Source organism: Macrosteles quadrilineatus, unplaced genomic scaffold (assembly GCF_028750875.1).
Source record: "Macrosteles quadrilineatus isolate MER2022 unplaced genomic scaffold, UCM_ALF_1.0 Scaffold_64__1_contigs__length_664444, whole genome shotgun sequence".
NCBI lineage: Eukaryota > Metazoa > Arthropoda > Insecta > Hemiptera > Cicadellidae > Macrosteles > Macrosteles quadrilineatus.
Genome location: NW_026542657.1, coordinates 342,206 through 358,155, shown reverse-complemented (window position 1 = coordinate 358,155; position 15,950 = coordinate 342,206). Strand labels below are relative to the sequence as shown.

The window sequence follows — 15,950 nt, the reverse complement described above, 5'->3', positions numbered from 1 at the left end:
CTGCACATAGCCAACATCAGGCCTGTAACAAACATAAGCAGCCAACAAGCAGTGCAGCATGTCATAGTATGGACCGCCTCGCTGGAAGATACAAAGGTGAGGAAACGTACGACTGATGTCTAGCTGTATAAGCTCCATGCTAGCTTCCTTGTCGTTCTCACTACTCGGTCCTCCTCCACGCAGCCTATCTTGGGCTCTGCAAAGACAACATTTAACATAGCCTATAACACTTATCCTCTAAAAACAACATATTTTGTTCAAAAGTTGTCTTTGCAATACAATGGTTCCCAAGGACATGGAAAATATTTAGGTTCAACATTTGTACTTATCTGTAATTAAGAGTGAGAATAAAATCCAGGCCTAACCATGCAACTAAAAATTAGTTCTCACCTCTAACTTAGATACATAGGAGATTAAAATTAATAGGGATGAGTCGATTCTCGATACCATTGATACTTGGCCTTTGGTATCAGTATCAAGAACCGATCATCAGAAATCGATTCCGATACCAATACCCGTCACGCCCACGAGACCTACAACTACAACCAAGTTTCCGTGACCACGGGAGACGATGAAGACGTCTTCTTGGCCACAGGAGATGTTCATAATTATGCCGCGATGGCGGAAGACAACTAAGACATTTCCGTAATCGCAAGATAGTGACGTCTACACTGCCGCGGGATGTGTTCATGATTTTGCTGTGATTGTGGACCTCGACGATGATGTTTCTGTGACCGCGGGAGTCAATGATGACATCTACAAGGCCGCAGAAGATTTTTGTGATTTTCCTCGATTGTGGGAGACCACGATCACGTTTGTGTAATCGCAGGAGACGATAATGACATAACGTGATAACGTCCGTGATAACGTCATCACGGCCACGGAAGATGTTCATGATTTGCCGTGATAATTTCTACGTCATTTCTACATCGATGACGTTTCCGTGATCATGATGACGTCTACACGGGATAAAATTATGCATGGCATATCATGAAATGTTCATGATTATGCTGAGGTAGCGGGAGTCAATGATGATTTCAACACGGCCGTGGAATAATTTCATGATATTGCTGCGATCGCAGGAGACAACAATCGCCTTTGAGTGATTGCGGGAGACGATAATAACGTCATCACGGCCACGGAAGATGTTCATGATTTTGCTGCGATCGCGGGAGTCCTTGATGCAGTTGTTGATGGAGTATAGCAGGGGCAAAATTAATGCTATGTCCCGAAATCACTGCGCCATCATAAAATATCTGAAGCGATCATGGTGATTTTTTGAACATCTACCACTGTCACGGAGACATCATATCATCATGAACGTCTCCCACAGTTGCGAGGTATCATTGTATTCATTTGCGACGCGGCAAAGTCACTGACAAATCATGAAGACATCATTATCGTCACCCGCTGCACAACAACTGCGCTATCTGGCGATATTATGATTTTCTCCCCCCATCATCATTAGTTAGCCCACAAAATTTAGGCTGTTGAAGGGTAAGTACCCTCACTACTTTTTACTTAAAATATAGCCTATGTTGCAGCTGGTTGACGCAAATGATCTCAAAATTATTGAACACACGTCAGAGCATAAAATTTAACAAGGCATGCATGGACCTGAACATCGCCCCCAACTACGTCCAAGTAAAAGTAAAGAACAAGAGCTTTGCTGCTCAAAAGGCCAAATCTTTAGCAGAATCAATTTGGATAAAATACCCCTACCGCAGCAAACCTGCCGACTAAGCAAATTTCCATTTGTCTTAATTGATTTTCAATTAAATATATTTTAATAACATTAGGTTTAACGAGTACCTAGGTTTGCTGCTACAAGGAAACTAATAAAGTGTGTTTTTTGTAAAATATTGATAGCTTAGTACAAAATAAAAAATTTTATCAAAATACAAAATGTATCCATAAACAAGCAAACTACAACATTTGACAATATTCTCCATAAGAATAACATGGGAATTTTAAATGTACAATTTTTTTTATTTTCTCCGTTACTATTAACCGAACAAAAATACTTTTATATACTAAATTAATTGTTTTTTTAAGCTCTTTAAAAAGGTCTAAAGAGAAATTGGGAAATTTTGTGTTTTGAGGGTCAAAAGTGAGAAAACCCAATTTTTACCCCATAAAACCCCCCCGTAAAGCCCCGTTCCCATCGTCCGATCATGCTGGTTTGCGAACTCATTCAAGTTTATCCCGCTTTACACCTTTAAACCAAATTTCATCAAAATCGGACAAGAATTACTCAAGTCATCGCGTTCACGGACGTTTATATATATATATATATATATATATATAAGTCTATATTAATAAATAATATGTAAAATAACATGAGTACCCTTTTTTTATATTCTTTTTTATTTAATAAATCACAACATGTTTCGTCTCTAAGGACATTTTCAAGTGTGTTAACCTAATTTCAAACAAAAATATTATGTTATGAATAAATACAGCTGTTAATTTTGTTAGTACCTATGTGAATGAATGTTTAGTTGTTGGTTTTTCTAACACTTATAATTTTGTTAAATATAGGATTAGTGGTTTGTGTGTGTACTATATTTAAAATGTTGTTTCTGTCTTCTTTGTAGTGTTTATATATGTGAAAATTTTCTTTTATGTTCATTTTGGTTCCTTTGTTGATAATGTCTAGTATGGTAATGTTTTCGTTATAATTTTTGTATGTATGGTATATATATAAGTATTGTATATATATAAGTCTATATATATACATATATAAAAATTTGAACGAATGGTGTTTTTGGCCTCTGGGGACATCAAAATGAAAAAGTAAATCGGTCCCGGGTCTAGGTCTTACCGTGCCACCTACGGTAATAGATTCTTCCCTATAGGGAAATTCGCTAAAATGAAATTAAATCTCTCTACAAGAAGAAAGATATGTTAAACAATTTACTCTTGAATTCACACATCGACATTTTGAATGCAATCCACCCTTCTCAAATTAATAATGTTTTGATGAATATCGATAATCAAATAAATAAAATCATTTTCAGGAAAAAAGAAACACAAAAATGCAAAATAGAAAAACTTGTTGAATTACAGTCCAAACCAATTGAGTGATTCATATCAAACCATATATTTTTTCCTAGAGTAAAAAACTGTACAAACTTGACTTTTACCGAACCCGAAATGAACGTCATCAATAAAGGACTCAAACACAACATATTGAAAAGAAATTGGAATAAAAATTTAACCTCTGAGTTGTTAAATGCTGAGATAGCTATTAGCTCCATCAAAGATGAAAACTCTAAAAATTACGTCAGCCAGATTATCTATATATTAATACGCAAGCAGTTTTCTTTTCACAGTCATAACTCGATAACGGCTTGATGGATTTTAAAGTTTGAGGTGTCAAATCAAAGGTATTTTCACGTAGATGTGCAAATACGTCTCAGAATACACGTCTAAGAAAGGGCTCCACTTAAGTACACTTAAGGGCTAAAGTTTGGAAGGCGGCGCTATCTGTTGACATTAGATCAAACTCATTTTCTTTTGTTTACAAAATAACATATGGACGTAGTTTGAAATAGTTTTTTAAGGTTAACCACAGACTGCAGGACTTAAAACTTCCAGAGTAAAGCTAGAATTTATATTTTGTTTCAGTCTGTTAACTAAGTCTGGTTCATAATCAAGAGTTTCCTAGCAATACTAGACAACAAAGTGTTTGTAATAGTTAAATCATAGACAAAAAGAATAAATATTTAATAAATATTTCATTATTTTTGACTATGGTTAAATTGATTTACCATCGTACTTTACTGATTATCATGTAGTTACAGTTCGATGCGATGAAGTGAATGTTTAAAAGTGATTATTCACAGGGCAGTTATCCGTTACATTACCATATTATCATGCAATGTACAATGTGTATTAAAATTCCAGTTCCTATACAGTGTTTTATGTTGTTTGGTTAACTTTCTTATTTCATTTCAATTTAAAATCAAATGCCGCGAGTACGACGAAGAACTGTGAGTGGCTGGAGGGAACGCGGACATGACCGCTTGCATCAACCTCTCAATTGAACATTTGACGGGTACATAGTGGCAGTACCACCGTTGTGATACATCCAACCTCCAACCTCAGACAAATTAACGTTAAATGTTAACATTGTAGTGATATTTTAAGCTTAACATTTTAAGCAAGAAAAGACTGACCGAGACAGTTAAGTTTTACTCTTTGTTACTATAGATGAAAGGTTTGTTTACCTCATTTGTGCAATTCACCATACCTTCAGGATCTTATTGGAAACTCCCAATCTGAAAAAAGGACTGTGATACTTATATCCAGAAATTATTTGGATAAAATTTGTCGATTCAATTCTGCCTTTACCATGGTCAGCTCCGAAGCTCATTAAGATGAGAAAATTCCACAGGGGATCGACAATTTCAAGATTCATGACACGTTTTACCACCGACTAGGTCCTCTAATTCCTCAAGAAGGTGATGATCCTGAATACGCACAGATATATAAGTGAGTACGACAATGTCACTAGAACTCAAAGGAGAATTATGCACAATTCAAACAAAAAATGCAAATGAAAAAATATGTGGGAAATAGGGTCACATGCCCATTTGCAAATCTTTGAAGACGTTGGCAGACATTCTGTAGTGACGAGAGCTCCGAGGAGTCAAGTGAGATTCTTAAACAATAAACATTCAATAAACTTGCTTAACGCCTAGAGAAAATTCTTAGGACACATACTGTCCTAAAAAATGACTATAGCTTAAAAAATTCAAATAATTTCATTGAAAAAACTAAAAGTCTCAACATTCAACAACACCATATTTTAGCATCGTTTGACATTACAAACCTATATACCAACGTTCCAATAGACAAAACTGTAGATTAGTTTTTAAAAACTTACAAGAAAATTCAAGCCTCCTACCTGAAGCCATAGAAGAAATAATATGTCTCCTAAAGGAAATATTAGGCCAAAATTATTTTTCGTTCAATGGAAAATTCTACAAGCAAAATGAAGGTCTTGCCATGGGCTCCCCTCTCTCGGGAATCCTGTCAGAAATCTATTTAAATAACATAGACAAATTTTTTCTGATAAAAACAAACATGTAAATAGAATAGTGAAATACTTTAGATATGTAGACGACACTATTATAATATTTAACGGCAACAACCGTCAACTTGATTTACTACACCAATATTTAAACTCTGTGTCGCCGAACCTAAAATTTACTGTGGAAAAGGAAGTAGACAACAAAATAAATTTTCTGGACCTCACTCTTGAAAAACGCAACAATACATTGGAGTATAGCATATACCGTAAACCCACGACATCCGACCAAACCATCCATAGCACATCTTACCATCCATATTCTCAAAAACTGGCAGCTTATAACTCAATGGTCTACAGACTACTAAATGTCCCACTAAGTCCAGAAAACTACAATAAAGAGCTTAATATAATAAAACACATTGCCGTGGCTAATGGATACAAATCTAAAATGGTAGACAAAATCGTTGCAAAGAAAAAGGAAAATACATGCCGCATGCCAGCAAATAATGATAATAACAAAGTAGTGTATTGCTGCGTTGAATACAACCACCAAATAAACAACTATTTGAAGAAAGATCTCAATAAACATGGTGTTAAACTAGCGTTTAAAACTACAAATCGGCTGCAGAACATATCTAAAGGCAAGCGCCCACATGTTGATAAATATGAAAAGACAGGTGTATACCGCATAAAATGTGCTGATTGCCCGAGCACTTATGTAGGACAAAGTGGGAGAGCTTTCAAAATAAGATACGAAGAGCATCGACCAGCCCCTACACTTAAATTGCAGAAATCCAAATTCGCTCAGCACATTATTGACAATAACCATGATATGCTGGATATAAATGACGGTCTCGACATTCTACATTATTGTGGGAAAGGAAACTTATTAAATACCTTGGAGGAGTTTGAAATATATAAGGACCTAAAAACCAGGGACAGCACACAAATTTTGAATGAAAAACTCAATTATGAATCCCATTATATTTTCAACACTCTACTCCGTCACTACAATAGTCCTATATCAGCTGTTGATAACGCAGACGACAATCCAGAGTCCACGTCGGTCCTTAATAACCTGGTTCAGTCTACTTCCAGTCCTGCCCGCGGCAATGTACGTGCATAAGTTGATAGGCCTATCTGTTACCGTGTATTTAATCGTTTCGTGTTTTGTGTTCGTGTTAAATGTATGTAACAACTCTGACGACACCTCAAGAAGTGGATCCTTTTGTGTGCCTGATGATGGTGGAATTTAATAACCACCGAAACATGTAGCAAGTTTATTTTCGACACTATAAAACATTCAAGGATTGTCTGACAAGGTACATTTTTAACCATTATTAGTCAATTTTTAAAGCTGAAAACAAAGCACCACCTGGCCAAATAAATTGTATAGTTTTTTCCAATACTAATAATGTTAAACGCGTATCCATTCTAAATCTGTCGTTAGATCCATTTGCTTACCCTCATATGTTCCCAACCAGAGATTTGGGTTGGGGCCCCTAATTTAAACACGCCTGAAACAGAACATATCGTAGAAATAATTTAACAATGCTAGAATAAGAGTAGCAATGGTTGGCGTCAAGAGAGGAGCTACATTAGGTCAAAAGCTCACTTTACAGTGTGTGGTTGACATCTGTGTGTTCATAGAGTGCACCCACCTACTATACATGAGAGATAAAGATAACCAAAGCAGTATGAGAGTGAATGTGAATTTAAATATTGTAGATTACTTTTATATTTTTTACATCATAATATTTTTTATATACTATAATCAGTCATATAAGTTATTTTAGAGTGACTCTTTGATTAAGGTCTTGCTGTTTATTTTTTTTTTTGTTTATTCTTTTAATACAAGTTTCAGTTTTGCTCGATTTCGAGCAACGGGTTATCTAGTTGATATTAAAGTAAAAACAATACTGAATCAAAATAAAAGTAAAAAAAAAAATAACCATCTAATAAATGACATAAACACCATAAAATCCATTAAAGAAAAACTGATTACCCACAAATGTATTGCAACAAAGGCTGACAAAGGTCAATGTATCGTTATGATGAAATTAAACGATAACAACGATAAGGTTTTAGATTTTATAAACAACAGCAACATCAAGGAAATCCCAATGACCCGACTGATCTCTTTCACACCAAAATAAAAACTGCCATTAATAACACATAACATATCTTCAATGAGGACCGAAGCAACTACCTAAAAATGATAAAACCTAAGGCACCAGTATTGAGGGGATTGCCCAAAATACATTAAGAGACCATGCCTATCCGACCCTTGGTAAATTTTACATCTGCTCCATCCTACAAAATCGCAAAAGCTTTAGACAGAATACTTAGAAAAAACGTCAAACTAAAAGAAAACCACAGCTTAAAGAACAGTTTAGAGCTAATAGATTTGCTAAAAGATACTAAAATAGAAAATAGACATACTTTAGCATCATTGGACATAGTCAGAGATAACCTGTTAATAAACTCCCAACTCAGCAAAGACTCCAGAAATAATACACCTCCTTAAAACAACTCTAGATCAGAACTACTTCAACTTTAATGGGAAGTATTATCTACAAGAAGACGGTCTCGCCATGGGCTCGCCGTTGTCCAGTATACTCTCTGAAATATACCTTAACAACTTTGAAAATACAAATATCCTCTCTGCCAACAACAAATTTTCAAAGAACATTTTTTTTTATAAGAGATACATTGATGGCACCTTTTTGATTTTTAATGGTAATTCTACAACTTTAAATTAATTAATGGTAATTGGCAGCTACAACTTTTAAATAAGTACTTAAACAGTATCTCACGAAACATCAAATTCACACTTGAAATCGAGAATAACAACTCATTAAACTTCCTAGATCTCACTTTGACCAAAAGCAACAACAGCATCGTCTACAAAATATTCAGAAAGCCTACAACCACAGATCACACCATCCACGCATTCTCTAACCATCCACAATCCCACAAGATGGCCGCTTACAATAGTTTTGTTAATAGACTTTTAAAAATTCCCATGTCTCAGACTGACTATAACAATGAATATGCATTAGTAAAATACATAGCCGTCACCAATGGCTACAATAGTAATATCATTGACAATATCATACGTAAACAAAAGAACAGAAAGCAACTACAAGAACCCAACCAAAACTTTGTCTCCATAGAATATGGTAGCAATTTGCACTACACCCTAAAAAACGAATTGAAGAAACACAATATTACCTTGGCCAGCAAAACTACCAGTAAATTAGAAAGCCTTTTAAATCAACCTACTTCAAAATTAACCAATTATAACAGCCTAGAGGACACCGGAGTCTACAAATTATCGTGCAGCGACTGTCAAAAATGTACATAGGACAAACAGGTCGTTCATTCAAGAAAAGGTTTAACGAACACCTCCCCAAACCTAAACTGCGAACTCATTATTCTAAGTTCGCCGAACACCTGATCAACGAAAACCACAACGTTATAGCTGTACTGTAGCAATAACCTAAATATATTACACAAATGCACGAAAGGCTCCCTAATGAACGTCCTAGAAAGCTATGAAATGTACAAATCAACCAAACACCATCCCCATGACATTCTAAACGAAAAATTAAATTTTGGCCGTAATATAATATTTGACAGGATTGAGGATATCGATAACGGCAGAGCTCGTAATCAGCTGATCCATCCCCCCCAAGGTCACCAGACCACAGGAGTCGGGTAGTTGCATCGAGTCCATCACCGCGCGTGTTATGGCCGGCCGCGCATTATTTTATGTAAATGTATTCGTATTGTACCCCTGTTCGTGTGTGCTATGCGTTGACTAGTTGTGTATTGATGACGACATTGTGCTCCAATAATTTAATGAAGCAACAGGCTTGACGATGAAACCTTGGTTTTGAAACTAGTCGCCGACTAGACTAAAAATTTAGGATTGATGACGTAATTAAGGTATGTCAACATATTTTATATTGAAATAAACTCAATTTTCAAAATAAATAATTAATAATACGAGAGGGCTGTTTTTTTTTTACAAAACTTCTCCGTTATTTCTGGACCTATTTTGATGTTTAAGATGTCAAAATGTTTGCCTCAATTTGTAGTTTTGCATTAAGGTTTTTGTTTTTCAATATTATTTTTCAGGATGTACGGGGTGCGTCTAAAGTACGTTTTTTCTTCCATAATATAACAGTGGAAAAAGTTGAAAGCAAGAGACATTTGTTATTTGCTGATAATCTAAAAAAACATATGATGTTTGATTGTTTTACTTTATGAATAATTTTATAGATATAGATTTACATTCATGTGAGATAGTAAATCATAACCCTTAACGTATAATATTATAAAAATGTTTATTGAAAAAATACTATAATAAATAATGCCAAGAGTCTGCTGAAGGGTAAATAGGGAAAACAGGCAGAGACGGAGATTGGTGCAGGATTTGATGCATATAAGACGTAATGCAGAAAAGAGAAGACCTGGCTTGACTAACCAAAATCCTGCATTGCATTGTCTGGGGCCTATGGATCAGATATGCAGAAATTGCAATGCTCTGTAATTTTGATCAGAGATGAAAACTAGGGGCGAATACACCTAATGTTATCACAGGGAAAAGTAGATCTTCTTCCCATAAGATCACACCCCGCATTAGAAGAGATGATGACCGGAGACTCGCAGAAGGCCAAACATTTCAAGAAACCTTGTAGAAATTATAACCAGGCTATGGTAAGTTCCAGTGTCAATATGGAGGACCCTACTTCTTTATAGTGAACAGCCAGGTGCATCACAGAATAGGTATTATGCTAGATGCAAACCAAGAAAGCTCTTCTTATGCCCAAATATTTTTTTACGATACAGAGCAAGCGGTAAGAATGCGATGTGATGCACCTAAAAATAATTCCTGTAACGTAAATGTTATGCTTGAGCTAACAAATTTAATTAATGAAACTAAAATCCATATGCTCAGGCATTTAATGACATTTAATGAGGTTTTAAGAGAAACACCAGGTGACCAGCAAAAGAATGTCAAAATGATTTTATACTCAAATAGAAACAGAGACCAAGGAAGATATAACTACCAACGGCAAATTATGTAGCAGCCGTATTTAAATCTGATAATGGTTGTCCTGAGGGAGCCCATGAGTTCATAGTATATCCGAAATATGGGTATCCGGAAAATGTAGGTGCACACTGCTCTGGACTTGACCCCATGGCTTACCCCCTACTTTTTCCATATGGAGAAGAAGGGTGGTTTCAGGAAATGCCACAAACATGGCATTTCACAGACGTCATTTCACAGGTCAGACAAGATTATTCTCCTGTCATCCATGGGGGGAAATTATCTCTTCTTTATATAGTGTATATGTTCAAAAGAATAGAGGGAGTTCCTACTCATTTATCTAGAATCAGTTTAATCCACCATTCAAGGCGAAACTTAGGTTTACGATAGTGTTGACACATTGCTGGCCGACAACATAGATGTAAAACTGGAACGCCCAAAAGAATTCCTCAACAGTGTTGAGATTAGCGGCCTCCAAAGACACTATCTTTATTTGAAAACTAATACAGTCGTTTTGTTCATAAAAAAACTTGAATACTACAAAAGGCATAAATGGCACACGCCTACAGGTAGCTAGATTACACGAAAACACAGTAGAATGCAAGGTTCTAACAGGAACCAGTGAGGGAGAACCAATATTCATTCCCAGAATCAAAATGTGTCCATCAGAGACAAATCTACCATTTAAGATGCAAAGATCGCAGTTTCCTCTAATGTTAGCGTTTGCTATGACAATTAATAAAGCACAAGGCCAATCGCTAACCAATTCTGCAATTCATCTCTAACATAACAAACTATTATTATATGTTATTATGTGTAACCTAAGCCTGTATTCCCTCACGGCCAACTTAATGTTGCCCTCAGTAGGTCTAGGTCATTAAATGGCACTAAAGTTTTCGTCAACGAAACCGGTACTTCCAGATGGATGTTTTTCCAAATCTAACATGGTGTTTGAAGAAGTGCTACTTGACTGACAACATTTTTGTTCAATTAATGTTTTTATTAGTTTATTCTAATTTCATTTTTTTAATAATTTTGCGGCGCTTAGAGCCGCACGGTGCACTAGTATATTTTGAAATTGTTTACCATAATGACCATTTCAATATGTAAGCTATAGTTTTACTTTTGATCCATTTTCAAATATTACTTACGTGTTTACTTTTATAATCGATATGTAGGTCTGCTTCAGGTTTTTGCCATTTATCTTTACATAAGTAAATAAAATAATTTTTGTTCAAGCATTTATAAATCTGTTCAGTTTTTCCATATTTATATTTCGATGTTAATGTAAAATTTATTTAAATTATGTCACCAAAAATAAACTTATTACAAGACAGATACATAGGAGAAAGCTGGTCATGAAGTGCAGTGTTGAGGTTGATATGCTTGGAAGGTGGTTACAGCCACGCTTGAGTCTTGAGTAGATAAAAAGCCAAAACACAAACAATGTGGAAACCACTAGACCGTGCTAATGGTCGACCCCTTGGGTCTATTGTGTCTGCTCAGTTGGTGACACAGCCGTGGAGGCGGTCCTGAGTGAGTCGTACTCCTCATCCCATTACAATTAGAAGACAGTCAGCTATTGGTTCTCAATAATTCAACATCACAATGTCTGGTGTCATAGGACGTTTGATAATTTAAATAATAAACTATCTTATATTTTATTATAATCTAATTCTCAAAATGATATATTTCCCTCATTCAAAATTAATAGATTGCAAACAAGCTTGGAAAAATGTACATTAATATAGATGAATGAAATAACAAACAATTCAAACCTTACAAAATGATTTTTTGACGAATGTTTGAAAATTTCCCTTAAAAATGTTTGTTTCTTTGTACGGACTAATATGATTTTTGGTGTCCAGTGTACCTAAATCTCTGGTCTTGTAAGAGCTACAGCGGTGATTAATTTAAATGTAACAATGAGTTGTTAAAATTTACTAGTCCTTCAAAATGTTCAAGGTCGCTGTTTTTACTCTAAAAGCAACGTAATTAGAGATTTGTATGTTTTGATTCAACCATCGTTTTACAATCATAAGATCATGCACAGCCTAATCTCGTACCTCGGGCCAAGTCTTTCCCTGAAGGAAAATTCAGGTATCTTCAGGAAATAAAAACATTTGACCAAAAATGGTTAATTTAGAGATGTTATTTATACATAATAAGAATAAAACTGGCCCGAGAGTTGAACCTTTGACCACCCCGTAGTCTACAGGCATCTGAAATATTTTTATCTCTACAAAACCCGTACTGACGCTAGCTAGGATTCTGTTTGTTTGAAGATAGGAAACTATTTGATCCTTTACTATTTTTCCGATTATTTTTGCAAAGACACTAAGCAGAGATAACGGGCGATAATTGTTTTTATTGATGAAATCGTTAGATTTGTCTAAAGGAAATACTTTTTATAACTTATAGCAATCAGGGAAAACTCCATAAATGATGCTGTAGTTGACAATATGAAGTAAGGGGTCATATAGAACATTGAAATTGCTTTTCAAGACTCAGGCTGAGACAGGACCGATTTACCGAATAGGCACGTGCCTAGGGCGCGAGGCAATTAACTTTATTTGGGGGGCACCAAAAATTAGAAAATAAAAAAAATTATTTAGTGGTTGTTTTTGCATGCTATCACGGTAAACCTCTGATAACCCCTCGCGGCCGTGTTGACATCATTATCGTCTTCCACAATCGCGACAAAATTCTGAATATTTCCCGCAGTCGTGTTTGTGTAGCCATAAACATCGTCTTCCATGATCGCGAATATATGAACATATCTCGCGGTCTTGAGGAGATTATCGTTGTCTACCGCGAATGAGGCAAAATTCTGATCTTTTCCCGTGGTTGTGTGGACATTATCATCGTCTTGCGCGATCACATTAAAATTCTTATAATCCGTCGCGGCCGATTATTGTATCTCTCTTGGTCCTGGAGAGATCGTAATTGACTTCTGCGGTTGTGAAGACGTCGTAATCGCCTCCCACGATTGTGGTAAAATTCTTACTGTTTCCTGCGGTCGTGTAGACATTATGATCAGCTTCTGCGATCGCGGAAAAGTTCTGATCATCCCTCGCGGCTGTGTGTCACCGGACACATTATCGTCTCCTGGGGTCACGTAAACGTCATTGTTGTGCTGCGCGATCGTGGTAAATTGACAATTCCAGGTAAAAATACAACATTCACGCATAATTTTTGGTTAAAAAAAGTTCCACGCATAATTCCCGGATTAGCCGGTTGGTGGTCACCCTTTTATATATATATCGCAAAGGGGCGCTACTATTAGTCAAAGGTTGTGCCTAGGGCGCTGATGTTGTCAAAAAAGGACCTGGGCCAAGACACCATCACAGCCCGGCGCTGACACTCCCCGTAAACCGTGAACGTAATGTCGCAAGTCACGTTCATTGATTGGTTGTAAGACAAAAGTGCAGTTCAGTCGAAAGTCATTGTCGTTCAAAACTGGGTCATCGGTAGTGTCCCAGTCCTAAGGCTACTTAGATTTTTATTTTTAAAACAAAATGTACATACAGTGTTTCAAGTATTACGTCGTTACAGTATTTTGCATTGGTATTAGGTTGGTACAAAACTTAAGGGATTAAGAAAATAAAACTTATTTGTACAAAAAAAAAAACACACTTAAATAGCCAAACACATTCAAACCAAAATAATATATAATTTAGCAGAAGTGTTAAAAATATTAATTTGATGAATTAGTGATGCAACTATACCCATTTTTTTTAATTCTTGATACCGATACAAAAAAAAAATTCTCAATACCAATACCATTTTTAAAATAGCTTTACCAAGTTTTCTGAATGGATTGATTGTACTACAACAGCCCCTCTCTTTATGTCTTTCTATTAAGTATTTTTGAGATAGGCTATTAGGGTGTTTTTCAAGTAAAAAATGTATGCAGCAATGAAACATTATAACTAGCCAATTTCCAAGTGTAAACCTTTCTTATCACATCAAATAACTAGCATATTTAAGGTACTAGGCCTATAGAAATGTGCCAGCCTAAAAATATTTTCAGTCCGGCCAAACTCAAAGTAATTTTGTAATAATAGTAGTATTCTCACTGAAACATCATCATTGTTTTTCACGGTCGCGGCAAGACCATGAACATCTTCCGCGGCCATGTAGACATCATCATTGTTCAACGGATGGTGGCAAGAACAAGAAAACCTCCCGCGACCTGTAGACATCATCATCATCTTCCACAATTGCGGCAACATCATAAACATCACACACAGTCGTGTAGACGTCATTATCGTCTCCCGCCATCACAGCAAAACCATGAACATCTCCTGGGCCGTGTAGACATCATCATGAACTCCCACGGTCACAAAAACGTCTTCATTGTCATCTGCGATCGCGGCAAAATCATGAACCTCTCTTGCGGCCATGTAGACGTCATCATTGTCTCCCGGTATCGCAGTAACGTCATCGTCGTCATCCGCAATCCCGGCAAAATCATCTTTCGCGGGAGTGTAAACATCATCATGGACTCCTGCAGTCACGGAAACGTAATCATCATCTCCCGCGATCGCAGAAAAATCATGAACATCTCCCACGGCCGTGTAGACAGCATCATGAACTCCTGTGGTCGCGGAAACGTCTTCGTCGTCATCGCGGTAAAATTCAATTCAATTCAATTCAAAAACCTTTATTTCATCCAACATCATGCTAAATATTTCACATCCTCTTGTGCACACGCACGTGCGAGGAAATCTTTAGGTACATGCAATTTTACAATGTTGTTACTGGCAGAGTCTATTCACTGTTGATACACAAATACAATAAATAATAATAGTATCTAAGCTTACAACAATAACAGAGGGTATTTTTTATATAACTTTACTGTAAAAAACACATGCAACAAAGAACAATAAAATACTAATGAAAAAAGTGATTACATTTTTATGATTTTTTTTTAAAATCATGATTATCTCTTGCAACCATGTAGACGTCATCGTCGCCTCCTGGGATCGCGGCAATATCGGTAATCTTTCTGCATTATCGGTACTGAAGGTACTGGTACCGACATTTCACCATCGGTTCTTGGTTCCAGTTCTTTTACCAAGAACCGGCGGAACCGAAAATTTGACGCCAAGTACCGACCCATCAATAATAATAATCCAAGGTTTGATTTTATAAAGTCTGGACGGGGTATTTTCGAGGTTTTGGTAGCTGATTTAATACAATTTACAACTATTGTATTGAAGTGGCCGGAGCAGAAATTAACATCTTGATTACAATCGACAACAGGAGCCCAGTTTCAATGTGTGAGAAGGTGTGAGAGTAGTTTATGGTCAATATAAGTATGTGGGTTTTGTACCTGGGCAGGGTGTCTAGTTTATTTTTATTATAAAATTCAAGACTAATTCCAGACTTTTCAAGACTAATTCCAGATTTTTCAAGACTAGTTTTTTCAACAATTAGTGGGTGTTGATACTAAAATGTATCGATTCTCGATTCTTGATAGCTTAACCAAATGTTCTAAATAATACTACACCAACCCCTGTCTTTGTCATAAAGTAGTATTATGATAATGTGGTGTTTTCAAGTAAAGAAATAATGCAGCAATACAAAATTCTAACTAGCCAATTTGGTTTTTTTTATCATGAAATCTTCCGCGTACCGTACGTTTAGACATCATCATTGACTGCAGCGGTTACAGAAACGTGATCGTCGTCGTCCGCGATCACGGCAAAATCATGAACATTTTCCGCGGCCTTGTAGACATCATCGTCGTCACATGCAGTCACGGAAACGTCATCGTCGTTGTCCGTGATCGCGACAAAATCATGAACATTTCCCGCGGCCGAGCAGATATCGTCGTCGTCGTCCGCG

At 36.3% G+C, this 15,950-nt stretch overlaps 2 protein-coding genes across 2 annotated transcripts in view; one reads left to right on the top strand and one right to left on the bottom strand.

The window, feature by feature from the left end:
• LOC128981965 (zinc finger protein 37-like) overlaps nucleotides 1–3,711 on the top strand; it is a 188,792-nt gene extending 185,081 nt beyond the window's left edge. The window contains exon 8 of the mRNA XM_054400985.1: nucleotides 3,631–3,711. Within this exon, the coding sequence (XP_054256960.1) occupies nucleotides 3,631–3,642 (12 nt within the window). The 3' untranslated portion in view covers nucleotides 3,643–3,711. The remainder of the gene's footprint in view (nucleotides 1–3,630) is intronic.
• LOC128981966 (TBC1 domain family member 14-like) overlaps nucleotides 1–15,950 on the bottom strand; it is a 95,757-nt gene that overhangs the window by 28,982 nt on the left and 50,825 nt on the right. The window contains exon 6 of the mRNA XM_054400986.1: nucleotides 1–196. Coding sequence (XP_054256961.1) covers nucleotides 1–196 — 196 coding nt within the window. The remainder of the gene's footprint in view (nucleotides 197–15,950) is intronic.